General features: G+C 40.3%; 1 protein-coding gene across 4 annotated transcripts in view; it reads right to left on the bottom strand.

The window, feature by feature from the left end:
* Positions 1-24,819, bottom strand: part of ARHGDIB (Rho GDP dissociation inhibitor beta) — a 37,919-nt gene extending 13,100 nt beyond the window's left edge. The window contains exons 1-4 of one of the 4 annotated variants that reach the window (XM_020994321.2): positions 24,712-24,796; positions 22,082-22,186; positions 3,385-3,571; positions 2,111-2,194 (exon numbers count right to left, since the gene is read on the bottom strand). In XM_020994321.2, coding sequence (XP_020849980.1) covers positions 2,111-2,194; positions 3,385-3,562 — 262 coding nt within the window. In that variant the 5' untranslated portion in view covers positions 3,563-3,571; positions 22,082-22,186; positions 24,712-24,796. Of the gene's footprint in view, positions 1-2,110; positions 2,195-3,384; positions 3,572-22,081; positions 22,187-24,711 lie in introns of all 4 variants that reach the window. The other 3 variants (XM_020994322.2, XM_020994319.2, XM_020994320.2) reach the window with 3 other exon arrangements.
* Positions 24,820-26,970: the final 2,151 nt, after the last annotated feature.

The following is a 26,970-nucleotide window of genomic DNA, read 5'->3' as shown; positions in this document are numbered from 1 at the left end:
ACTTTTGGCTGAGTGAATAAAAACTACCATGTGGGTTGTATTATGCATTTCTAGGTGTTTTTCCCTTAATTTCATTCTGTTCTTGACTGACCCTATTTTGTGAAGTGAAAGCTGCACCTGATAACAGTTAGAGTATTTCACACAGGAAGAGGTTAGTTACAGTACCAGTAAGAGAGAGAATTTCTTTCTGGGAGAGACACACAGCATTTTGGGGTAGTTGAGTTTGCAGTATTATGCCTTGCTCTGGTGGTTTCAGTTGAACAGGAAGTATATCTGCTCAATTTCTTATTTCCTCCCTCAGGCAAAATGTCCTTATAGGGTAAAGTGTGGATCTTTACAACTCTGCCCTTACACCTCCACCAAGCCTATTATTCTAGAATTGTCTATTCACCTGTGTCATAAGAGTCTGACCTTTGATTTGAGGCTAAGATATGGCCTCACTCTTGGCACCAGGCAAAACTGAAGCATGCAGTTTGTTTTCTGTGCCCCTGCTCTTCTTGGCTCTAAAACTTTCCTGCACCTCCTTTAGGTGTGCATGGTGTCCTCATGCTCTCAACCTCCCCTTCTTAAAAAAACAAACAAACAAACAAACAAAAACTTAAGACTCAGAAAAAGACCTTGACTCATTCACAGCCTTATAATGAGAATCTAAGTGGAATTACTCTTAATTTTATTCCAAGTTTGGACTTGACCTCCAAAGTCCTTCTGGCTCTAATCTATTCAGTTCAGCTCAGTTCAATTGAAACAAACAATGATTAAGCATCTACTATGCACAGAGGCAGCTAGGTGGTGAGTGAATAGAGTGCTTGGCCTAAAGTTAGGAAGACCTGAGTTCAAATCTAGCCTCAGATACTAGCTATGTGACCCTGCACAAATCACTTAATGCTGTTTGCCTCAGTTTCCTCACCTGTGAAATGAGCTGGAGAATGAAATGGTGAACTCCAGTCTCTTTGCCAACAAAACCCCAAATGGCATTAGAAAGAGTTACACGTGACTGAAACAACTGAACTACAACGATGTACGAGGACTTGTGCTAGTTTGTGGAGATACAAAGCCAAGAGCAAAATGGTCCCTTCTCTCAATAACCTTGCATTCTCCAGGAGAGGGAGCACAACATGTAGCCAGATAAGTAAATAAAATGTATAGTAAGATGAATTTCCAGAGGGAGAGAGTAGTAATACTGGAAGAAACAGGAACAGCCTCCGATAGCATGAGGCACCTGATGTGTGCTTTCAAGAAACTATCTAAGGATTCTATAAGACAGGGGTGATGGGAAACTACATGGCAGACATGGGAGGACCACTTGTGCAAAAGTATGGAGGTAGGAGATCAGAATGGTCCGCACAGAAAACAGCTACTAGGATAATTTGACTGGAAGAGAAAGCAGAGAGGTAGGAGGAGTAAAATGAAATACCAATGGGCTAGGCTTAGGATTTTGTATCTTATCCTAGAGTCAACAGAACCAAGGAACTGGCATCTTTCCAAGCCCTGAAGCCTAAAGTTAAATCTAACATAGTGAACTTTGGGGCATTATTAAAGAAGAGGTGGAGTTACTGGGGAGGCAGTAGGTTTTCTCACCCCAGAAACCATATCATTTCTCCCATCGGGGTATATATAGAGTGTATTAGGTCTGCCCTATGTGGCCTCATTCAAGTGCACTGCTTTCCTTAAGTTTTTGTAAGGTTTATTCTTAATAAATACAACATTCCCAGAGGGAATGCTCAAGTAATTGCTGAATTGTCTACATTTTTCCATCAGCAGCCTTGCTACGTGAAAATAAATTCTTTTCTCATTTTTCTGAGAATAATAGAATGAAGTCAACAGGAAGGTACAAATGGTTTTACTGTTCCAATCCTAGCAATTTATTTAAGTAGACAGAAGGGCAAGTCATCACAGAGGTCCTTCTTGAGTTTGGTATGACACTATGCATTCTGTGGATGATAAATTGTTAACTTATTCCTAACAACCTCTATATGTCACAAAGCTACTTCTCTGGCTTCTTTGCTACAGAAAATCCACTGATAACTTGTTTCTTGTATAAAGAGCTTCCCCAACCACCTCCCCAGACTCTCAACAAGTCCATTGGAAGAAGGTAAATGTATTTACTTACCAGTAAGGTCCATAGTGATTGGTCCTGGGGCAGTGTCACAGACTAGGGTGAGTCGAGTGACTACTACATTGGGAGCAGTTGGATCTGCAGAATCCGAAAAAGAATATTAAGTAGTTGATAAAGGCATAGAGATGAGAGATGTGTGTGTATGTGTATGTGTGTGAGAGAGACAGACAGAGATATAGAAACAGAGAGAGATGGAGACAGATACATAGAGACACGCATGGAGAAAGACAAAAGAGAGACAGAGACAGAGGGATAGAATATGTTGGGGGTTTTTTTCTGTGAAAACAGTTCAGTTCAACCAACATTAAATGCTTACTATGTACTATGCTCGGTATTGGAAGCAGTGGCAATATAAAAATGAAACAGTCCCTGTCTTCAAGTGGGTGGGGGTATAACACACATATATAAAAGTAAATTATGGGGCAGCTAGGTGGTGTGGTGGATAGAGCACTGAGCCTATCAGTCAGGAGGACCTGAATTCAAACCCGGCCTCAGACACGTGACACTTACTAGCTGTGTGACCCTGGGCAAGTCACTTAACCCCATTGCCTAGTGCCCCCCCCAAAAAAAACCTATAAAAAAGTAAATAATTACAAAGTATGAAAAAGTAGGGCATAGTAATTTCAGGAGGGAGAAAGTACCAATAGCTGCCCTGTAGGGCAGCCATGCTGAGCTTTGAAGGAAGCTAAGGATTCTACTGGGTGGAACTGAGGGAGTTAACTCCAGGCATGGAAGAGTATATGTCCAAAATGCTGGAAGCCAGGGATAGAATGTCATGTTTAGGGAGCTGCTAGCTAGCAGGGCAGTTTGAATGGAATGGGAAGTAACATGAAGTAGGTGGGAAAGGCCATGAAGAACACTTCATCAATCAAAAATGCTAAGTGTGAGGGTCATGAGGAGAGGTCTACCTGGATTTTGGGGGTGAGAGAAAGAGAAGAAAAAGAGGGAGAAAGATGAAGAGAGAAAGAGGAGAGGAAGATAAGAGGCTGGGGAAGAGAGAGAAAAGGAAAGTTTTATTTCCAAGTGTATCTCCAGGATACTTTCTCTATATGCCACCTAGTTATACTATACACACACACACACACACACACACACACACACACATGCCACCTAGTTATTTGTACCTAAAAAAAGACTGATCACATTATTAACCCTGCACCACATAATTCAGTGTAGGGCCTTTTCCCAGGGGCATATCCCTAAGGACCACTGCTTATCAGTTGCTCATAGTGATAGCAATATACCATCCAAAGATCCCCACCACATACCTGCTACCACAGGTCCATCCCCTAGCAGAGTTTTCTTGTATTTGGCAAGACTTTCATCATCTTTGTCCATCTCCTGCAGCTCCTTCAGAGACTTCTGAGGTGGGGGCTTGTAATTGAGCTTGCCATCCAGTTCCTCCTCCTCCTCCTCCAGGTGTGTTTCAGGGTCCTTTTCTGTCATTGTGATCTACTTCACAGAGAGGGGGGACAAGTGGTTAGCCAGAGGAAACAGTCAGCAGATGTGAAGGATCTACTCTCAGCTATGAGAATAAGAGAAGTCAGTTCAATTCAACAGGAATCTAATATGTACTAAGTACTATGCAGATTATTTGGCACTGCCCTCAAGGAGCTTACATTCTATTGTAGATGTGGGGGTGGGGAGGAACAACACGTATACAAATAAATGGATAATACATACAAAATAAATACAAAGTGGCTTTATGGGGGTTGCAGCAGGAACAGTAACATCTGGAACAGTCAGGAAGGGCCTTAACTAAGTCTTAAATGGAGTTAATAATACCAAGATGAGAAGGTGAGGAAATAGAGTATTCCAAGCATGGGCTAATAGCCTGTGCAAAGATGGGTAATTGGATGCTATCCGCAGAGAACAGATAGCAGGTTTATTTGGTTAAAATACAGAGTATGTGATGGGGAGTAATGTGAAATCAGTCTGAAGAGATTTGCTGTGGGGCAGCTAGGTGGCATAGTAGATAGAGCACCGGCCCTGGATTCAGGAGGACCTGAGTTCAAAGGTGGCCTCGGACACATAACACTTACTAGCTGTGTGACCCTAGGCAAGTCACTTAACCCCATTGCCTAACCAAAAAAAAAAAAAGAGAGAGATTTGCTGCAAACAAATTGTGAAGGGTGTTCAATGCCAAACAGAATAATTTGAACCTTATTCTAAAGGCAGCAGGTGGAAGGAAGCTCATGGGATGATGGGGGAAGAGGGGAGGATGTGATATTTTAGGAATCTATATAGGGTATGGGCAGCTAGGTGGCACAGTGCATAGAATGCCTAGAGTCAGGAAGACTCATCTTCCTGAGTTCAAATCTGGCCTCAGATGCTTCCTAGCTGTGTGACCCTGGGAAAGTCACTTAATCCTGTCTCCCTCAGTTTCCTCATCTGTAAAATAAGCTGGAGAAGGAAATGACAAACCACTCCAGTATCTTTGCCAAGAAAACCCTAAATGGGGTCATGAAGAGTCAGGCACAACTGAAAAATGATTGAACAACAAATATTATTTGTGAATTTATTTTGTATACTGCTGCTCTGTAGAAGCTATTTTCTCAGACTCCTAATTTTCTGGAGTTTTCTAAGTCATCTGCAAATAATTATCTCTTCTTTGTCCATGTTTATCTGTTTAATTTCATTATTCTTCAATACTGCTAACTTAGATATCTGTATAGCCTATCCAATGTAAGCAAATGTAAGGACAGTAGTTTGGTGATGCAGTGGCAAGAGTGGTAGACCTGGAGAAAATGAGGCCCAAGTTCAAATCTGGCCTCAGGCACTTACTACCTATGGATGGTGGGCAAGTCACTTAACCTATCAGTCTTAATTTTCTTACCTATAAAATGAAGGATTTGGACTCAATGGCCTCTAAGGTCTTTATCCCTCTGTTTATGACTCTATGGCTCTATTTGTCAGATCATGGCAAGGGGAATAATAAGAACCTGAACTAGGGCAGAAGCAGTGAGAATTTACAATATAGAGGAGATAGACAGGAGATTTGTTGAGTTGAATCACTGAGAATCACTACATGACTTTTGGTTCCCAAGAAACCAGAAACAAAGTTAGGGAAACAATTTGGAAATTAAACCAAACCTCAGACTTGAAGAAGGACCTTTTTACAGAATAATTTTTAAAAAACATCCTCCTCCTACATATCTTGGCTCAACAATTCCTTTGCAGTTAGATTAGCAGGACAATAAAATGTCAGTGTTTCACAACTCAGAAAACAGCTCTTATTGCAGTGCTCAGGTCTGTTTCCTGTAAAGGAAGGAAGCATGTGGCTTATTCCTGCGGTAACTCTTGCCTTAGCTTGAGAACCATTTACAACTCAAGAGTTTTGCTTTTGGAATTTAATAGAAATAGAGGTCTTAAACAATCAAGTCACAGAAAATGAAATTTAACAAGTCATGAAGGACATACCAAAGAATAAAACAACTCTAGTCTAAGACAGATGTAAAAGAGAATTTTATCAAATATTCAAAGATCAATTAAAAACCTCTGCTTCATAAATTATTCACAAAACAAAGCATTATACAAAATTCAATTCTAGACAAATATGGCTTCATTAGCTAATCCATGGAAGTAAAGAAAGAAAACTATAGACCAAAACTGCTAATTAATCCATTAATGAGTACTGATGCAAAAATGTCAAATAAATTCCTAGCAAAGAGACTGTTTATCATAACCAAGTTGGATTTATGTTAGGGATTCAAGGTTGTTTCAATATCAGAAAAAGTTAACATAATTAGCCACATAAAAATAAAACTATGATTACATCAAATGCAAAAAATGTCCCCAAAATACATTTATTCATGCTTAAACCCTAAAAAGTATAAACATGCAAGAGGTACTTTAATGATAAATTATATAAATATATATATGTATATTATATAATATATACACACACACAATGTGTGTGTGCATGTGTATGTGTGTGTATGCCAAAACCTAGCATTATTTGCAATAGGGAAACATTAGAAGCTTTTCTAATAAACACAAGGGTAAAACAAGGATGCTCCCACTCCTCACTATTTTTTAATGTAACTCTAAACATGCTAGCAATAGTAATAACAAGAGAATGAAATTAAACAGATAAACATTGACAAAGAGGAGATAATTGTTACTATTTGCAGATGACTTAGAAAACTCCAGAAAATTAGGAAAGAGTCTGATTGAGACAGTAGCTTCTTTAGAGCAGCAGTATATAAAATAAATTCACAAAATTGTCATTATTTCTATATAGGAATAACAAAATCTTGGAGACAATAGAGAAAACTCCATTCAAAATACGTACAAAATGAATAAAATATTTGGTTATTAACCTACCAAGGCCATTCAAGATCCACAAATACAATTACAAAGCATAAAGTAATAAATAAGAACAAAGAATTGGAGGTGTATTCATTGCTCATGGTTGAGCCATTTCAATAGGATAAAAATGATCTTACTAAGTTAATTTACAAATTTAATGCTATGCCAGATCAAGTTATGAAAAGGTTGCTTTATAAAGCTAAACAACATAGAATTGTAAGGAAATAAAAAGGAAATGAAGGAGGAACAGAACTTTTAGACCTTAAATTACATTTTGAAGCAGTAATCATCAAAACTACTGGTGCCAGTTCAAAAATAGAGAAATAGATCAGTGCAACAGAATCACAATCAAACTTAACAACCCAACTATTGAATAAACCTAAGTATATGAACCACTTGATAAAGAACTTTCTATTTAACAAGAACTACTGAAAAAACTGAAAAATAGTCTGGCAGCAAGTAGGTTTAGACCAATACTTTGGTCTAAATATACCATAATAAAGCTCAAAGTGACTATACAGTCTCAATATAAAAGGACACTTTAAAAAAATAGAGGGAAATATGATCATGTACCTTTCATAGCTTTTGCTAGGGGGAGAATTCTTTGTTTTAAAATAATTTATACTGATATCTTTTGTCTTTACATTTTCTAAATTTCACTCCTATATACATACTCCTTTTCTTCTTCCCATAAAACCATTCCATGTAACAACGAATTTTTTTAAAAAAAGGACAGAAAAAAATAAGCAAAATCTGTCAGTACATCAAAAAATTCAGATAATATATTCAATGTTCTACAACTATGGATCATACACACAGAGACACACATCTACAGAAGTGTAGCAGGTGTTTTCTCATGTCTCTTCTTTATCAATCAGTCAGTAAACATTCATTAAATGCCTACTATGTACCAGATACTAATGTTAAGCAGTAGGGATACAAAAAGAGGCAAAAGACAGTCCCTGCTCTCTAGGAGCTTAAAATCAAAAGGGCGAACCACAAGTAAATATATGCAAAATATATGTTTGGATTATAAGGAATTAAGAAGAGAGTAAAAGGAGGAGGAGTCAGTCTTGTTCTTTGTAACTTTATAACATTAATTTTCAATAGTTTTCTGCTTTTTTCCATTTAAATTATTGGATTTCTTGTGTATATTACTTGCTTGGCTCTGCTTACTTCACTTTGTATCCGTTCATGCAAATTTTTCTGTATTCATAATATTCATTGCTTCTTATGGCACCATAAAAATTCCATTATACTTATGGTTAAAAAGTGACTAAAAAACTTAATTGAGGTACTTTGTTTTCAGTTCTTTAATACCACAAAAAGTACTGTTATAAATATTTTGGAGAATATGGAGATTCTTTATTTTATATGGATTAAAAAGTTCACTTTTTAGCCCTCTTATTTGCATAAAAAAGACAAAATAAGGTATTTTAATTACATTCCAATGTAATTAAATAGGTTTTGCCTCAATAAAATCAACATATCTTGGACAAGAATGGAAATTGTTTATTGGGAAAAATATCTGAATATTTGTCTGATATGTAAGATGTACATGGAATTAATAAAAACATATAAGACACAAAGTCATTCCACTATGGTTAAATGGTCAAAGGGAATGAACCAAAAATTCTCAAAAGAGGGCCTTCAAACTATGAATAGCCAGATCAATGAATGCTCCAAATTAATAATAAAGAGAACATACAAATCAAAACAATGCTGAGATTTTACCTCATACTTAGAAAAGTGGTAAAACGGATAAAAATAAATAGTCAATTTTGAGGGATGGCAGGAGGACAAGTACACTAACACACTGTTAATAAAGTTATGAATTAGTCTAACCATTCTAGAAGTCACTTTAGAATTGATGTTAAAAAGTGATTAAAATATTCATATCTTTTGACCCAGATACTCCAGTGATGGGCAGTGACCTCCAGGGAAATCAAAGACTAAAAGAAAGTTCTCATATATGCCAAAATATTCATGGCAATATTTTTTGTAATAAAGAACTAGAAACATAGATACCCATCAATAAGGGAATGGCTAAACACATTATAGTACATGAATGTAAATAAGATACTATAAATAAGAACTTAAAGAAGCACAGGAAAACTTACATGAAATTATTTTTGTTGTTTAGTTGTTTTTCAGTCATGTCTGACTCTTTAAGACCACATTTGGGGTTTTCTTGGTAGAGAGATTGGAGTGGTTTGTCATTTCCTTCTCTAGCTCATTTTGCAAATGAGAAAACCGAGGCAAACAAGGTTAAATGACTTGCTCAGGGTCATATAGCTAGTAAGTGTCAGGCTGAATGTGAACTCAGAAAGATGAGTCTTCCTGACTCCAGGCCCAGCACTGTATCACCTATGCTACCTAGTTGCCCCATATAAGTACAGAGTGAAATAAATAGATCCAGGAAAATAGCATATAAAATGACTACAAATATAAATTGAAAGAGCAACAACAAAAATTGAAACTAAATGTTATGCAACTGTAATGACCAAGTTTAGCCCCAGTGAAGAGATGAGAAAATGCATTTCTCCTCATTAATGGTCAAGAGGTGGGGGAGACCATGTATATAGATTATTATATATACTGAATTGCATTTGAAATCTTTGTTTTTAGTGAACTGCCTTTTTAAAACTTTCTTTTAATGTATTTTTTTTTAATAAAGGAAAGCTCACTGGAGAATAAAGAGGAGAGTGACGTACTTGGAAATTTAGGTGATATAAAAACAAAAAGTATCAATAAAATTAAAATGTTAAAAGCAAAAGTAGTCACATTTCCAAGAGAAACTTAATAAAGAAAAGAACAGAGATCACCCAGAATAGTATTTCCTAAGACTTCAAAACGAAGATGAAATTGCTAATTGTTAAGTGAGTGGTATGGATGGTTGCAGTAGACAATAGCTAGTTTCATGGACTTCATAGAGTAACAGTAAAAGCAGAAAAGTATTTGAATACAGATAGTCATCTATTTGGTGATTGCCAAGGATATCCGAGGCATATGTGGAAACAAGGAGCTCAGAATTTGTAGTAATTCTAGAATAATGGCTTTGAAAGAAACCTTTCATATGTGGCAGTAGAATGGAGGTGCCAGGGTCCCTTTACTACGGCTAGTGAGGTATAGATGACATCATGTCTCCTTCATCTCTAAGTTTATATGATCCTGTCTAAACAGATGTTATTTTTGGCCAAATACTGCAAAAAGCTTAATGTTTATCATTAAATAAGTCTGAAAGTTAGGGAAGAATTGGAAGAGTCATGTGATGTTGACAGAGTTAGGCAGAGAATGTTCAGGAATATAACAAAGGACTAGTTTATTCTAATAACATAAGGAGGAAAAAAGATAGTAAGCTACATGGACCAGAGATCTTGGTGTGGTAAAAAGCCCACACTGGATTTGAATCAGAATAGGAATAAGAAACAGATCAGTGATTTCACTCATAGAGGAAACAACTCCCTGTACCAAACAAAGTTTGAACACCTTTTCTATGACTTACTCTCTAGGTAAGAGTGACCTAGAGCACTGAGAGGTTAAATTACCTGCCCAAAGTCACTATGTGTCAGAGGTGATCTTTGAACTCAAGTCTTCCTGGCTTCAAAGCTAGTTCTCTATCTACTATACCATGTGGCTTTTCAGGAGTCAAACCCCCGCTTCGGTCATTTAATAGATGGTATCACCATAGGAAGTATACTCGACCTCTGTGGTCCTCACTTTCCTCATCCATAGACTAAATGCTGTCCAAGGTCCCCATCTAATTTAAGATTCTCTGATTCTCTGAAACCATCTGCTGCCTATACAGAGCTGAGTGAGACAAAGGGAAAAAATCAATATTAGGGAAAGCACAGAATAAGCCAGGAAAAGTTTCATTTTCAAATCAAATCAACAGATATTTGTAAAGCACTTAAATGCAAATTGTGCAAGTGAATGTTCTTACATGGCTTAACAGTTAAGTCACAAAGGTAAAGGGAGGACAAATCCTCCAAATCCTATCTCCTGCCAAATCTCCCAGACCCTGACAGCTGGATTCAAGGCTGAGCTCTTTCAGCAAAATGAAGCACAGTTGGGCAGGAATGATGACTCTGCTTTAGAAACCCTGATTAGACCCATGACTCAGCTTAAACTTCGGGCAAGGAACTTGTTCATCTCTTCAACATTTTCAGATGTTAAAGATACAAGGGGTTCTTGGTGGAGGGGAAAAGGGGGAGCATGACCACAGAAACTGACACAGGAGAGGAAATGCTCATATAGACTATGAGCAAGACTTTCATTGGGATGCACCTCATTTTCAATCTATTTCATTTTGGGTTGTTCTTTCTATTGAACTGGCAATCAGAAGATCTGAGTCTGTACTGATTTTGTCACTTCCCAGCTATGTGATTTTATACAAATTACTTGACTTCTCTGGGTCTGTTTCTTAAATATACGATGAGGGTATTGAGGTAAGGCATGATAAATATGAAGAATTTAAAGAAAAATGAGATGTATGAGAATGAGACAAATTGAAGAAAGAAGAGCCAAAAGGACAATGTATTTAAATGCTATAACAATGCAAATATTATCAACAAAGAGATGCAATGAAACTCTGGTCAAAAGTCAGCAGTTGAACTTGGAACATTATATTGTCAAAATTAAAGGGTACATTTCTCCTTTCTGTTAATCTGTAAATTAACTGTTGTTCAAGGAACATTCTTTGCAAGGGGATTTATTTTACATGTTTGTTAGGAAATGTCTGCTGCGTGAAAAAAAATTGATAATTTTTTAAAGAAAGGATTATAGAAAAGAGACTAAAAAAAATAGAAATAACAGATAGCCTTAAAGGTCATGAGTTACTATAGTTAACCTGAAAACACTCTTAAGACTTAAAGAAGTACTAATTTATATTAAAAAACAACAACAAACAGAAAGAGAGGATTGAGCTAGTCAATTTCCAAGGTCTCTTTCAGCTCTAAAATTATCTACTATTTTCCTTAGAACTTTACCATGTCATATCTATAATTCTAAATATTTAGAAATTCAGTTATTTATTTATGAAATTATACGTACAAATGCCCAGATGTTCATCATTTAATATATAGAGTTGCTTATTAAAATATAACACGTCACTATAGAGGTTCCTTTTAAATAATTTCAACTTTTTCCCAAAGCACCAGCCAGAATTATGTTCTATATTTCATATTACATATGTAAATGTACAAAGCATATGTCTATACATGCATATTATAGGTACATGTATATGCAAATGAACATAAATATATGTAGATATATACATACATATATGGATAGGGCCTAGGCCTATGATTTCTTTTGTGCCAAACTCTCCTAGTGAGGAATGCATATGAAGAACAGCACATTTTTCTGGTCTCAAGGAGTTGCCTAGAGGATTGAGAGGTTAAATGACTTCCACGTGGTCACACAGCATGTCAGCATGTGTTATAAATGAGACTTGAACACAAGTGTTCCTACTTCAAAGTTCAGCTCTATCTACTAAGCCATGCAGGCTCATGTGTACATGTATGTGTACGTGCAATGTCCTATGTGTGTGTATACCATTTAAATATACTCATATATAAAATCTATATTTTTATATATGGAAATAAATATATTTTATACACACATTTATATAATTAATTAATTTGTTGGGTATGTGTTCTTTAAGTATACTACCATGTGCATGGTACTGTGCTGGGCTCTATTGAGGATTTAAAGATAAATACTGGGGCAGCTAGGTGGCATAGCGGATAGAGCACTGGCCCTGGAGTCAGGAGGACCTGAGTTCAAATCCGGCCTCAGACACTTGATGCTTATTAGCTGTGTGACCCTGGGCAAGTCACTTAACCCCTTTGCCTAGTTTAAAAAAAAACACAAAACAAAGATAAATAGCAATATTCCTTTACTTTTCTGTTCCTCTTTGCAAAGTACTTTGATGTGTGTGTGTGTGTGTGTGTGTGTGTGTGTGTGTGTCCTGCATATCTTCATATAATCTTCACAATAACCTTGTGATAAAGATAGAAGTCTTACTATTACTGTTTTACATATGGCCACTAAAGTTCTTGGAGGCCAAGTGATTTGCCAAATGTCACATAATTAATAAATTCAAATCTGAGAGTAGAACCCATGTCTTGACCCCAACTTTGGTTCTTCCCCCACTACACCCCACTGCTTCTCAATGCACTGGAAGAGCTGGCTTGGAGCCGGTAAGAATACCAAGGCTAGAGTCCTTTAAAGCAGGGCTTTATTACTGTAAAAGCAAGTGGAACCACGCAGCTCAGGGTACTGGCTGGTTGTCAGAACAGAGAAGGAAGGCTGGGGGGGAAGGGCGGGGTGAGGTTATAGATAGTGGGGAAGGAGGAACAGAGAAGGTCCACCCCTATGGGTGTGACAAGGAAAGTGTCCATGTATGCAGGCATGAGTGTTAAACATCAGCAAATGCATGCTGGGAGCTGTAGAACTTACATAGTCATAAGATTATAATTAGGATTGACATGGCACAAAGATGGTTCTTGGGGCAAGAAAGGATGCACTGTGCAGTCCCTAAAGCACAAGGTGGCTGTCCATTGGAGGAGGAAAGAGACTTTCAGACTGCAGGGGCCTCACAGGGGTCTTGGTGGCCAGTGCCAGGACGTGTTATAAGATTACGGGGAAGAAGAAAAGAAGAAAAAAAAAGGCACTACCTTTATGTCTGAATTTCCCTACTTTTTGTTTTTTAGGAGAAGGGGAGAAGGCTCGGTCTCAGGGTCTACTTTCTGCTGAAAAGGGGAATCACGGGTGCGCTCAAAGGGGGGAAAAGTGGGATGTAGCTGCTGCCCACTTTGTTTCAGCAGTCAGCAGGGCCTTTTGGATGACCATCTGTACAGGAAGTTCCTGAAGGTGAGAAGACGGAAATTTTATAAACAAGTTAAGCAGTGCCGGCCAAAGATTAATAAACCAATAATAACACAGAAGGGTATAGCCAGGGAAATGAGCAAGGATACAAGCCAATTTTTCCAAGCTGGTGAGGATTGGGCCGGTTCGTGGAGGCACTTGGAGGCTGCTTTGGCCTTGGAAATGACAGTCTGAATTTGGCCAGATTGATTAACATAAAAGCAGCACTTCTCCCTAAGATAGGCACATATACCACCTTGCACTGCAGTCAAAACATCCAGAGTTCTGTGGTTTTGGAATACTACGGCAGCTAAGGATTGTTGTTGGTGGTTCTCAAGAGTTTTTAGACCTGAGGAAAGGCAATCATTGACTGGGGCAATTTCTTCAGAAAGTTGAGAAAACTATGTGGAAGAGGTGGTTGTGGCTCCAGTTCTTATTCCTAGGCCACCAAGAACTCCCATTCCTATCAGAGGGGGAATAAGAGGAAGTACTCGTTTGGTTCGCCCTTTGTTGTTAATGGGGTGATATGTGACTTTTGGGTGGGCAGTGGGGGTAAAAGGGTCCAGGTTGGTTATGTGAGGAAGAGCATAGGCTAAGGAGCATATCCCTGACCAAAAGGGAGGTAGGGTGCAGAACAAATTTATTCTGCAGATGAAGAAAAGGCCAGTAGAGGATGAGGTGAAATGAAGAAAGAAACATTGGTCAAACCCATCACTTCATTAATGAGGATCTTGGAGGGGGACATCAAAAGGACCATGGAGGAATTGGGAGTTGGATTGAAAGTATGGTCCCTCTTGTGGACTGACATGTTACCAGAGACATTATGGAAGGCCCAGAGGTATCCATGGGTAAGGTCCCGAACCATGGGAGGTATTGTATTTAGAAATTTGCAGCCATCTGGGTGGCTGGGAGTTCTGTAGGTTGTATTGAGCAAGTGGTTGGGATCTGCATGGAAGCCATTGAGGCAACCCTAGCAGTAAACGCCCCAGTCAGGCTGATTCCATGAATCTGTAAGGAAGGTGGCTTTTAAGGTGGCTTGTCCAAGGGCCACAGTCTTTCAAGAGGGTCTGGCTCCATCAGAACCTATCCCATCTGTTTGGACAGGTGGTCGGGTTGTAAGAGTGACAGTATGTGTGCAGAGGTCAGGTGGAAGGGATCCAACTTCTGGACCAGAGGGGTTAGCAAAGCAGCAAAAAAGGAAAGTTATATTTGGAGGGAGGTATAGGTTAGTATAGGTTGGCCTCGTGTATGACGGGTCTGGGTGTGGTACAACCCCAGCCTTGTCCATCCCAGATGAAAACATGCTTGTGCAATTGAGTGGTGGATATTGCCAATTACATGCCACACCGGTTACATCCATGACTGTGTCCCCTCAGTCATTTGTAGTTGCAGGGAGTACAGAAATAATGTCGAAAGGACCAACAGGAGGAGGCGTACTGTGACATTGGCTACAGAGAGGAGAGGGTGGCTCAAAGGGCTGTACAGCACAGTGAAAGAACAAGACAAGACAATAGGAGCATGGCAGCAGGGGTCAGGAAGGTACAGACTCAGCACAGGAGATGAAGGGCCTCAGGCAGCTAAGAGGGAATGGGCTGTCCTTTGCACCATTCCCAACAAGAACACAAGTAGAGAAGGAAGAGTAGGACACTAGTGAATAGTAGTGAGTCTTGGATGAGGAGCATTAAGTTTGAGCCTTTTTAAACAGGAAGCACAAATCCTCTACTGGTTCACAGAAATAGGAGGGGTAAGCCCTATCAGGATTGAGATCCTTTGCAGGTTTGACTCTAGTCCAATGGGTCCAGGTAGGCTGTCCATCAAGCTTCATTGCTGTGGGAGTAGAAAAAATCACCTTGAAAGAGAATGATCCATGGTGCTGAATAGGCTACAAGAGAGGTAGGGTGTGGAGAGCACCCTTGGGGTTAGCTTTAGCACAAGTGGCACAGGCCTTACAGACATGTTTTAAGGTCTTAGAGAGAGGGGTTTGATAAAGTTAGACAGGGGCTCATGACCTAAGTGGGTGGTATCATGGAGAAAGTGAAGAAATTTCCATCGGAGGGGCTTAGGGATTAACAGGCGGCCTGTAGGATCAGCCAGCCACCCAGAGTCAGAAAGGTGAAACCCCTTTGATAGAGCTGCATGAAATTCATCTTTGGCGTAGGAAGAGGGGATGTCTAGTTTGGGAAGGAAGGGATGGGTTGGTAAGGAGAATGGAGGGGGCCCCTTGATCTGCTCTTTGAACAACTTAGTCAGCTAGTTGGTTCCCATGAAACACCTCAGAGTCGTTATTTTGGTGACCCCTACAGTGCCTGATGGAGGCCTGAGAAGGGAGCTGGATGGCTCCAAGGTCCATGATTTGGGGTCCACATTTGACAGGGTACCCACTGGATGTGAGAAGGCCTAGCTCTTTCCAAACAGCTTTGTGGGCATGGAGAATGTGGAAAGCATATTTTGAATCAGTGTAGCTATTGAGGCACTTCCCCTTTTCTCAATGTAAGGGTCCGTGTCAAAGCAATGAGCTTGGCCTTCTGGCCAGAGACAGAGGGATCAAGGGAGCCTGATTCGATGGTGTCGAGAACGGAAATGACTGCGTAGCCCGAGTAGCAGGTGTCATCAACTGTGAAACTAGAGCAGAGGGCATCCAGCTCGGAGAGGGGTGTGTCTCTTAGGTCAGGTCAGGATAAACAGGAATGTACAAGGATCTCTTCACAGGAGTGAACAAGAGGGGCCTCTAGAAGGGGTGGTAGCAACGTGGCAGGATTCAGGACAGAACAAGTTTTCGGGGTGAGGTCAGGGGAGTCGAGAAGAAGGATCTGGTATTAGGTCAAGTGTTCATTGGAAAGCCACTGGGGTCCTTTAGTCTCCAGGATGCCTTGGGCACAGTGTGGGGTGTAAATAGAAAGAGGCTATCCTAGGGCTATTTTAGTAACTTCATTTATTAGAAGGCTGCGACTGAGGCAGGAAGGCCAACCAGAGGCAACAGGGTCAAGGGCTTTGAAGAAATAGGTGACTAGGCGGGGTTCTAAGCCAAGGTATTAAGTAAAGACCTCTTGGGCAAAACCCCAATTCTCATCTATGTAGAGATGGAAGGGCTTTCCAAGATCAGGAAGAGCCAGAGTGGGCACCAAGGAAAGGTGGTGTTTAAGATCTCGAAATGCCAGTTTCTGTGAGGGCCCCCATTCAAGGGAAGAGGTGTCTGGTCTGCAGGTGGCTTCATAGAGGGGAACTGTGATGGAACTGAAAGAGGGAATCCAAACCTACAATACCCCCCCATATAGAGGAAAGCCCGGAGCTGTTTCTTTGTGCTTGGACAGGGAATGGAAAGGATGGCCTGAGCCCTAGAGGGAGCTAGGGACCTTAGGACCTTAGGCCAGGTGAGAGCCTAAGGTTTGTCATGTACTGGGACAGGCCCTGAAATTTGGAAGGGGGGGATCTTATACCTACAGCCTGCAAGATGGTTTAGGGTTTCAGCAGCAGCAAGGAGACATTTCCTTTCAGAAGAGGTGCATATCAAGAGGTCATCCACGTATTGTATAAAGGTTGATTGGTGGGGCATGAGGTGCAATGAGCAGAGGTCTTGGGAAAGTGTTCAGCGAAAAAGATGGGGGCTATCTTGAAAACCCTGAGGAAGTACAGTCTAAAGTATACTGGAAAACCAAAGAAGAGTCAAGGGGAGTCCATTCAAAGGCAAAGATAAACTGACAGGCCTGATCCAGAGTGATACAGGAGAAAGCATCTTTGCAGTCTATGACAATAGACCAAGAGGTAGAGCCAGGGATCTGTGCAAAGAGGATGTAAAGGTTAGGGACCATTGGGTGTATAGGTATGACCATGGGTATTCACCTGAGGGAGGTCTTGGACCATGTGCCAGTTTCCATTAGGTTTCCAGACTGGGAGAATGGGGGTGTTGCCAGGAGACTGACAGGAGACCTGCAACCCATGATGTAGAAAGCAAGACATCAAGGATTGCAAACCCTCCCTAGCATAAGGTTAGATCCCCCAAGTGACATCTTTAAGCTAGATTTTGACAAGCTTAGCACGTATAGCTCAGCCTGGGACCCCATTTTCCCATACCCGAGGATTAACTGTCCCCTGAAAAAGGGAAGGGAAGGGTCTACTGTTGAGGCTAACATCATTAGGCACGGAAGCAAGGAGACAGATGATCCCAACTTAGTCATGAGGTCCTGTCCAAGGAAGGGACAAGGACTCTCAGGAAAAACCAGAAACCAGTGTGTAAAGAGAAGGTCCTCCAAGCAATAGGTCAAAAGACCAGTTTGCCTACCCATGCTGGGCTTCGCATCCAATCCCCACTAGGGGTTGGGGGGAAGGAAAGATCTGATAGGAGAAGGACGTGGGGATAGAAGTTGTCCCTGTATCAATCAAAAAATTGATAGGCTTACCCTTGATATCGACAGTTACTTGTGGTTCAGCCAGAGATGTTCAAGGAGGAAGGTAGGCCTTCCGTTGGGTACTGTCAGTACAAATCCTGAGAATCTCGGATGACAGGGTACTGGGAAGCTGGCTTCCAACCTCCTGCAAGTCCACCATGGGGGAGGTCCCACTTCCAGTGGTCCTCCTGCTTGCACAGGGGTCAAGGACTTGGTGGCTGTCGAGGCCTGGAGGATTTCAGGGGGCAATCTCTGGACCAATGACCAGGCTTTTTGCAGGTGAAGCAGCTATTTCCAGAACCTTTCTGAAGGGTTCACCATGACCAAAGTGGTTGCCAAAACCTGGGCAGTTGTCTGACCCTTCTGTCTTATTTTCTTATCCTTCTCCTCAGCCTGAGTTCTTTGTTAAATACTTTGAGAGCAATCTGAAACATGTCCTGGAACGGGGTTTTGGGACCCTTCTCTAGTTTCTGGAGCTTCCTATGAATGTCATAGGCCAAATTATTAATGAAATTTAACCCTAGAATGGTTGCTCCCACAGGCTACTTGGGGTCCAAATCTGTATATTTTCACATTGCCTCGAGGATGCGGTCCCTGAACGTCGCTGGGTTCTCCCCCTCCTCTTTCATTATCTCATTAAGCTTATCATAGTTCAACTGCTTCCGGAGGGCATTTTTGGTTACTTTAAGGATACAAATTAGCATATGATCTTTTAGGTACCTATCTCTAGCATCAGTATGGTCCCATTTAGGATCAGACTTTGGGACCGCATCCTCCCCAGTAGGGTATCTCCCAGGAAAGTGAGTAGCAAGCTGTTCTCCATGTGCTTGGGCAGCCTCCCAAATCATCCTTTTTCTTCTATAGTATAGCATTTAGACAGAATGAGGTTAATGTCTGACCATGAGAGATCAGATTGAAGGGGAATTTCCTCTAGTTCCTCTTGAAATTTGGTGGGGTTTTCCGGGTGATGGCCTAATCTCTCCTTGAATTGTAACAGACTTGAGACTGGAAAAGGGATATGGACTTCTGTATGACCTCCTGCAGGGTCTGGTACCTCATGAATGGGCATTGTAGGTGCAGGTGGTAGGGAGGCAGGGTTGGGCAGGAAAGGAGGAGGGGGAAGATATGGGGGTCCTCCCCCCATATGTGGAATGGTGAGGGTTCTGATCCTTCTGCATAAGAGGGTGATGGGGCTGAGGGAACTGGGGACTGCAACATCTTGTGGATGCCACGATAAGGGTCCAACTGAGGGGTCTTGGGAGTTAAAATGGGGTCATCTAAAATATCAGGAGACTCATTCAAGACTTTCTTTGAGTCTATTTTAGGGACAGGTTCAAGATCCATAAGAACTGTAGGGGGTCCAAATTGAACATTTCCTAAGAGCATTTTACAATTCTCCCAAATAGCAAAGCCAGAATCCTTTCAAGCAGGGCTTTATTGTAAAAGCAGATGGAACCATGAAGCTAAGGATACTGGTTGGTTGTTAGAACAGAGAAGGAATGGGGGTTTTTATAGGTAGTGGGGAAGGAGGAACAGAGGATGTCCCCTATGGGTTTGACAAGGAAAATGTCCATGTGCGCAGGTGCAAGTGTTAAACATCAGCAAATGCATGCTGGGGGCTGTAGAATTTACATAGTCATGAAGTTATAATTAGGATTGATGAGTCACAAAAATTGTTCTTGGGGCAAGAAAGGACGCACTGCATTTGTACTTGCATGAAAGTTAGGGAAAGTCTCTAAAGCACAAGGTGGCTGTTCATTGGAGAAGGAAAGAGATTTTCAGACTGCAGGGGCCTCACAGGGGTCTCAGGGGGGAGCACCAGGATGAGTTATAAGATCACAGGGAAGAAGAAAAGAAGAAGGAAAAAAAGGGCACTGCCTTTACGTCTGCATCAAGACACTCCTTGCTTTCGCTGAACATACAGAGTCTCCCAAAGCTCTCTCTCTTCATAATTTCTGGAGTCAAGCTGAAGTGAGCTCAGTAGTTTGGAGGAAGTTCCTTTATACTTGTAATTATATCATCCTCTAAGTGTTCTGTTTCCTGCCTCCTCTTCCTCTAGCATTCGAACCAATTTCAAACGCAAATGGTTGTGAAAATAAATAAAAGAGGAAGAAGAGAATGTAGTATCAGAAGCAAACAATTTTTAAACTTCATCTTATCTTCTTTTCATCCTTTTGAACTCACCTACTCTTCCATGCATAGCAATTTTCTAGAGTGAGGATAGAGTTGCGTTAATGCCCTCAATCTGGAAAATTCAGGCACGAAAGTTCACTTTGCCTTCAGTGAAGGAATTTCTTTTAAAATTAACCAGATAACTGTCTCCATTTTCCTCTGCCCTTAGTTTGTATAAACTCAACTTTGTTGATACTTATCCAATTTAAAAAAATTATTTACCCAGCAAAACACTGCTAAACATTGAGAATGCTGAGATACTGACTTGTACCCCTCAGGTTAGACACAGAAAACAAATAAACTTAAGCTTACCTGTGCCACAAGTTTGGCCTAGAACAGACCAATATAAATAAGCATATCCTGTCTAAGGCCATTACTTGGTTTCTTGAAAAAAAATATATATATATTATTATTATTAAGCAAAATAATGATGGAGAGCAGTTCTTTTCCAGTAGGTTTAGTTATAAATAAATTAATAATGGCTTTATTGCAAAATAATCTTGGTCAGACAATGTGGAACATTTCCATGCTTTTCACTGTGGCACCTTCAGGAAGTCAGAAGAGGAAAATACAAGTGCTGGCTCCTCCCAATCAGAAGGCTGAGCTGACTGGTGTGACTAGGGGATTTATACCAAATCTTGTATTTTCCCTTTGAATTTGGTGACCCATTTAAACAACCTGAAAACACTTGAAACCAACAGACTGAGAGAAAGAATTAGTCACTCTGGTCCTTTTGGTTAAGGTTGATAACGTAATGGTTAATTCAGTGTAAGGTGACCACTGTTTTAGTGTATCCTCTCACTTTCCCACTGTTTTTGTTTGTTGTTACTGGTGGTGGTGGTGGTGGTGTAGGTACCACCATAGGCATCAATGACCCTTGGGAGCTGACTGAATGGGCATTAAATTTTTATTCCCAGAAGATTTACAATGTACTCTCTGGGTGTGTCAGTATTTCCTTCGCCAAAAATAGAACTCATTTCTTTGAGGAGTATGAAAGGGACAAGGGGCTCTGGGAATCATGAGGATTGTTTATAATCTGAATAAACATTAAAGTAGGGATAGAACTATTATATTTTTTTTTAACTTCTTCACAAACAGTTTAATTTTAGATTCCATTTGCTGTTCTCTTTCTTAATCGAAGCCAGAGGTCAGCTGTGGATGCTGAGAAATGTCAGCAGAGGGGACAAAGTCAGAGCTAGGGGAGGAAATCTTGATGAGTAATATTGTAACTTGTGGAGGCCGAGATGAATCCAGAAACTGAGCTTACTAGAGTGTGTTCAATGATATAGCATATTTTTATAGAGAGTGGTTGTTAGGGAAAGGGAGGAGTGCTGGAGGGCAGAAGACCTAATTACCTCTTACACACAAGTAGAAAATGCAGAATTGTAGGGGGTATCTAAGCAAATATGCTCGTTTCACCCTCAATTCTGGCAGTCCTATTCTTCCCAGCCCAGAAGACAGGAACAATTCACCCATCTCTGGGGATGCAGATCTAGGCTAGGACATGTCTCTAATGCAGAGGTTCTTAGAATTATAATAATAATTATAACAATAAATTATAAATAATAATATTATTTTTCTCATGACACAATATTTTTTGCAGTGAAGATTCAAGGCACGTTAAATGTTTAATGGTTAACAGAGTAGGCTTCCCTAGCCATCACCAAAGCTTTCAGATTCCTTTGCCTTTCCTTAACCTTCCCTTCCCCCTCCCATCCTTTCTCTTTACTTCCTCAGAATTCACAGGGAAGGAGGTAAAGAAGGCTTTGCTCCTCCAAGTGTTTCTCCAGCCTTGCAAACAGCAAACAGCAGAAAGCAGATAGTAAACTCCAGCTAGGGACAAGAGCTGAGGAATGTGGAAGTCTTCCTGGTATACCTAGGGAAGTCTGCCAAGGCATACCTTTTGAGCAACTACTCTAATAGCTTAGCCTTGGAAGACTGGTGAGATTCTGGGCAGTAGTTCTTTACCTGAAGATCTGTGAACATGTTTTAGAAATATGCTCCCTGCTGTAGCTCAATATAATTGGCTTCCTTTGCAATCCTATGTATTTTATTTTATAAATTTAAAAACATTCTTCTGAGAAGTCCATAGGCTTCAGTAGACTGCCAAAGGGTACATGATACAAAAATGGTTGAGAATCTGCAAGTCTAGAGCCTATTGAATTCTGTTCCTAAGAGGTCTGAGGAGTTGGCTTCCTTTTAATATTCTTAAATCACCTTAAACTACCTTTTAAGCAGGACTCCCACATGATTCTGTGATGTGGCTGTAGTCCAGTCTTCCCTGGGTTATGCTAGACAAGGGATTCTCCCCAGCTGCTCCCTTCTTCCCATCCTAAAAAGAGGATAGATGCCCAAAAATCGGAGGTTAAGCCAGAATCATGAAATTCAGGTCTAAAGGGAGTAATTTTTTGTCATAAACTAAAAAACTTGTGGCTTTATAATGTAACATCAATAGCATAACTACAGTAAGCAGAGTTCTATTTTCTCTGCCTCTTGCTGGTACCAAGTGACTTTTCCTGTTTGACTGATGCTTCTTATCAGTGTATTCCTTACAAACTGAATTTATATGTAAGGAGCAAGAAGAATAGCAGGAAAGAGAAGTCATGTATTGAAGAGCTGCCTAGATCAGTACCAGATAAATAATAATAATAATAATAGCATAATAGTTATTGATATTCTTTAAAAATGTAGATCTGATGATATACATTAAATGTAAAAATATGAAAAGAGCACAACATACTTTTGATGATTATGTATGTTTAGAAAAGAAGACTTTAAGTAAGCAAAATTTTCTAGCTCTACCAGTCTCTGGATGTGGAACTCAAAAATGGTAGGGTTTTCTGAAGAAATGTGATATCCAGCACTGAGAAATGCAGTTCATTGTGACAGCTGGGAGGACTTGGCACTAACAAAACAGTTGCTTAAGTCATGTGATTGAAAAACATTCCCTCAATGACCACTTCAGAGAACACCTTCCTAGGTAATTATTGTCCCTGACTTTCCCTACCTTAGAGGTTTTCTCCCTGCTGGCTGCACTGTTCGAGTCACATTGCTTTTTGAAGAATTCCTCAAGATATTTCTCCTCCTACAGAGTTACTTTCCTAGGCTGAACTTTAATGGTAAATGAATCCTTCATACCAGGGTCCCCTAGCCTAGTAGTAAATCCCTGCCTACTAAAGCATAGTATTAACATAAGAGTAGCCTGTGGGATTCCTAGCAGTTTTACTTCAGACCTTATTACTATGAATAAAAAATATCAAGGGTAGGGATTAAACTCATTAAATTCTATATTTATAGAATAGTTCACATTTTGCAGCTAATCCACAATACTAATGCAATCTGTTTGTTTCTATGACAAACGTATGCATAGCAGAAATTCTATGACAAAATTAACAAAAAACATTGAACAAAATGCATTAAAAAAACATTATTTCCCCTGCTTCTTTCTTCCGAACACATGAATACTTAGCCATCTTTTCTTCTTTGAACATCCCTTCAGCGTTAGGCCACAAAAGAGAATAACTCACAATACAGAGAAATCTTTACTGTAAGCAATTCAAACTGTGGGGAGCAGGGCGTGATACAAGCCCTTCACCCTACTGTTACCTGGCGGGGGAACTTGGGAAAAATTAAATCTATCACAAGTCACCAGTCCAACACCCAACCTTAACCAAATCTAGAGATTATTACAGGCCAGATTAAAATATAAACAGCACATTTGAAAGATGGAGGGTTGAAGAAGGGAACTCAGTAAGCCCTTACATATACATGATAGAAATCGCTGTGATCCTTACAATAGCCTAGTAGAGTAGAGATCATTATTATCCTCTTTTTACGGATGAGAAAATTGAGACTCAGAAAGGTGACTGATTTGCGCAAGGTCACACAGCTAGTGTTAAGACATCAGTCACCCTGTGATGTGACCAATACAGCTCTCTAAAAGATCAAAATGATCCATTATCCTACCATGCAAAGAAAGAGTTAGACTCAGTTTCAATTTTTCAGAAGCCTGAGACTTAAGTACAGTTTGTGGGTGTGTGGGTGTGTTTTCTGACTTACCATATTTGATATGTTTTCAATCACTTCATATGTAAAAGAGTAAAAATGTGGCAGGCATAGCATTTATCTCTCTGCTCAGCTCACCATAGGATTTTATTACATTTTCTCTTTAGTCTTGGAAATACTAGGAAAGCACGCTTGATTAATAAATAACAATGTGTCCTACAAGCATGTGCCCTTTCATTGTTAAACTGCGTTGTACTCTATGGTGGTTGCAGTTTATAGATTTCCCTTAAATCACCAAAAAGTACATTTATGAGAGCAATTTAAATTTGGTGAACACTGAGCCATTTTTCTCAACTCTTAAAGTCTGCTTAAAAACAGGAAACCACATTTCTCCACCCCAACCCACCATCCACTGAGATGTTCCATATCAGGTTTGACTTATAGTTTTCCAACCACTCCTAAATTTGGCCTGGTGCCTGCTTTTATCTTAATAGGGCACCCTTCTCTGGACACACACACATGCACACATGCACATAGCCTCCACCTTTGCCCATCACTAAGGAATCTGGGCTGTGGGTGGCAGGTGTCTGGCCTCTCATCTCTCTCCTCAGGGTTAACTCTGACTTATTTGCTATAGCTCAACTCTGACTTCCCTTTCTGGTAGAGCCAAGACCATCCCTGCTGCTGCCCCTGCCCCAACACTTCTTGTCACAGGATGGCCTCTAAATAAGGTATCCTGACCCTCTCCCAGGAAAAATAAAGTACAGAGGTTCAGCCACTCAGGTCCAGAGATTCCCCATCCTTCCCTCCCCCCACCATAATCTCCAGCCTCCCCGTGGTATTTGAACTTACTTGCAGTGGATCGTGTCTCCCTCTGGGGTGCCTCTGTCTCTTAGCTCTTGCTTCTCAGTTCTGGCAGTTATGAAAAGGAAGGAAGTTGAATAGAAGAAAAAAAAAGTTTTAGACCTACTTGAAGAGGAAACTCCGAGCTGCCTCAAATCCTGTTCCTTTGCAAAGAGCTACATATCAGGACATATCTTTTGATAAACAGCCTGCACAAGAGCCTCTTAAGTAAATTGTGCATTTAGCAAAATGATTGCTCCTGTGGAAATGATATGCATGAAGTGTGCATTTGACCAACAATTATTGTGAATACATGCATGCATATGTTTATGTTTAGGTATGCAGAAGAGTTTAAGCATATAAGTTTATAGAGGCCCTGAAACCCAAAGGCCCTGAGTTTTCCCGGTACTCTACTTTTGTAAATAGCTCTTCACATAATCTTGGCTCCCACCTGGTTTATCTGCAAAATGTAAATAACAACGTCTAACTTGGAAAGAGATTTCTGAGACATCTCTATTGTAAATAAATATTGGCTGTGAAAACGTCAATGATAAGTGCATACGTATAGAAGTCTTAATTTTTTAGTTAGTCCCCATGTAGACAATTGTAATTAAGAAAGGAACACTCCATCAAAGACTTCAGAATTACCAACAATTGGGAAGTGATCACCATGCAATTTTCTGTGAAATGCAAAGTTAGTAAGATTTTTAAATTAATTAATTAATTTAATTAATTTAATGCCATTAACTAATTAAATCAATGTCACATTATTTACACCTTTGAAGGCACAATTTCTCTTTTACCCAGTAACCTTCCTAATGTAAATTCCCCTGTTTTCATTCCCCTAAAGTCAATGGGAAATTGCCCCCTCAATCTGAGTTTATGGCCCAATTTCCCTTTCCTCTCCTTCAATTCCTATAAACTCCAGCTAGCCAGGACTACCACCTATTGTGTTCCTGGAACTTGAAGAATCATCTCTCACCTGTGAGTATTTGCGCAGGCCATCCCTCATACCTAGAATGTTTTCCCTTCTCATCTCTTCCTTTTAGAATCCTTCCCTTCCTCAGCTCTATGGCTGGCTTTTCTCTTTCACCCTCAGCCCCTGTGAAAGTGTTCTCTGTTCTTTCTTCAAATATACATAGACCAGGGGTGGGGAACCTGCAGCCTCTAGGCCACATGTGGTCCTCTAGGTCCTCAAGTGAGGCCCTTTGACTGAATACAAACTTCGCAGTACAAATCCCCTTAATAAACGATTTGTTCTGTAAAACTTGGACCCAATCAAAAAACCTCACCCAAGGACCTAGGCCACAGCAGGTTCCCTACCCCTGACATAGACCTTTTTGTCTGGATCTTACCTCTGTCGCTTCCCACCCCAGCTATCCTGTACATAACAGTTGCGATATTTGCCTTGTAGCTCTATTCCCAAGTAGAATGTGAGGAATGCGATGGAAGGATACAGTTTGGTTTTTATCTTTGAATTTTCCTGGTCCAGAGCAGTGCCTTGCACATGGTAGGGGTTTAATAAATATTTGTTAAGTTGAATTTAACTGCAATGAATTAAGAAATACAGTTTAACCACTGTTTCACGTGATAGCCTATCTGAACTACCTGAAAACAGATCCATCACAGTGTAGTCACCTTGCTGGGCTCACTCTTCCAACTCTCACTCACAATGGCAGACTGGGTCAACAGAGTGAAGCTAACTCCTACACCATTCAGGATTCTAGAAGTAACACTGAGTGGTTGGGATTTCTATCACTATACTCCTTAAGCCCCCATCTAGTGTGCCCCTTATTATCAATCAACCAGTAGAACTCTATTAGAGTTGAGAAAGCTATGGTAAAAATAGTTGTTAAAAAAAATTCTCCCCTCAACCCAGGGGACACACTCTCCTCTTGCACCAAAGTTCTTGGGGGAAAGTTGCCTAAAACAAAGTACAAAAGCAATAGGGAATATGTGTGGCCCTGGAGTACCTGCCAGCTCCTAGTCTTCAAGATTCTTTTCTCCCTTTGTGGAGTCACCATGAGATTCCCTTTGATGCAGCTCTCCATTGGGCTCTGAATATGGTTGCCTTTCTAAATCTACTTTGCATTTCTTCTCTATTGAGAGGACTGATAATCCCTATAGCCACCACCATCCATCCTTTGACTTGCAGAAGTTTCCTCTGTCATCAGCTGCTGCTCCTACCTCCAGTGGACTCTGCTATTGACCTATTAGGACTTCTGATGGTTCTTCTGACCTTTTAAAGTTCACAAGGTCATAAGCTGA

Source organism: Phascolarctos cinereus, unplaced genomic scaffold (assembly GCF_003287225.1).
Source record: "Phascolarctos cinereus isolate Bilbo 61053 unplaced genomic scaffold, phaCin_HiC Scaffold_1;HRSCAF=81, whole genome shotgun sequence".
NCBI lineage: Eukaryota > Metazoa > Chordata > Mammalia > Diprotodontia > Phascolarctidae > Phascolarctos > Phascolarctos cinereus.
The sequence above is the reverse complement of the archived record's forward strand: the minus strand, read 5'-3'. Positions and strand labels throughout refer to the sequence as shown.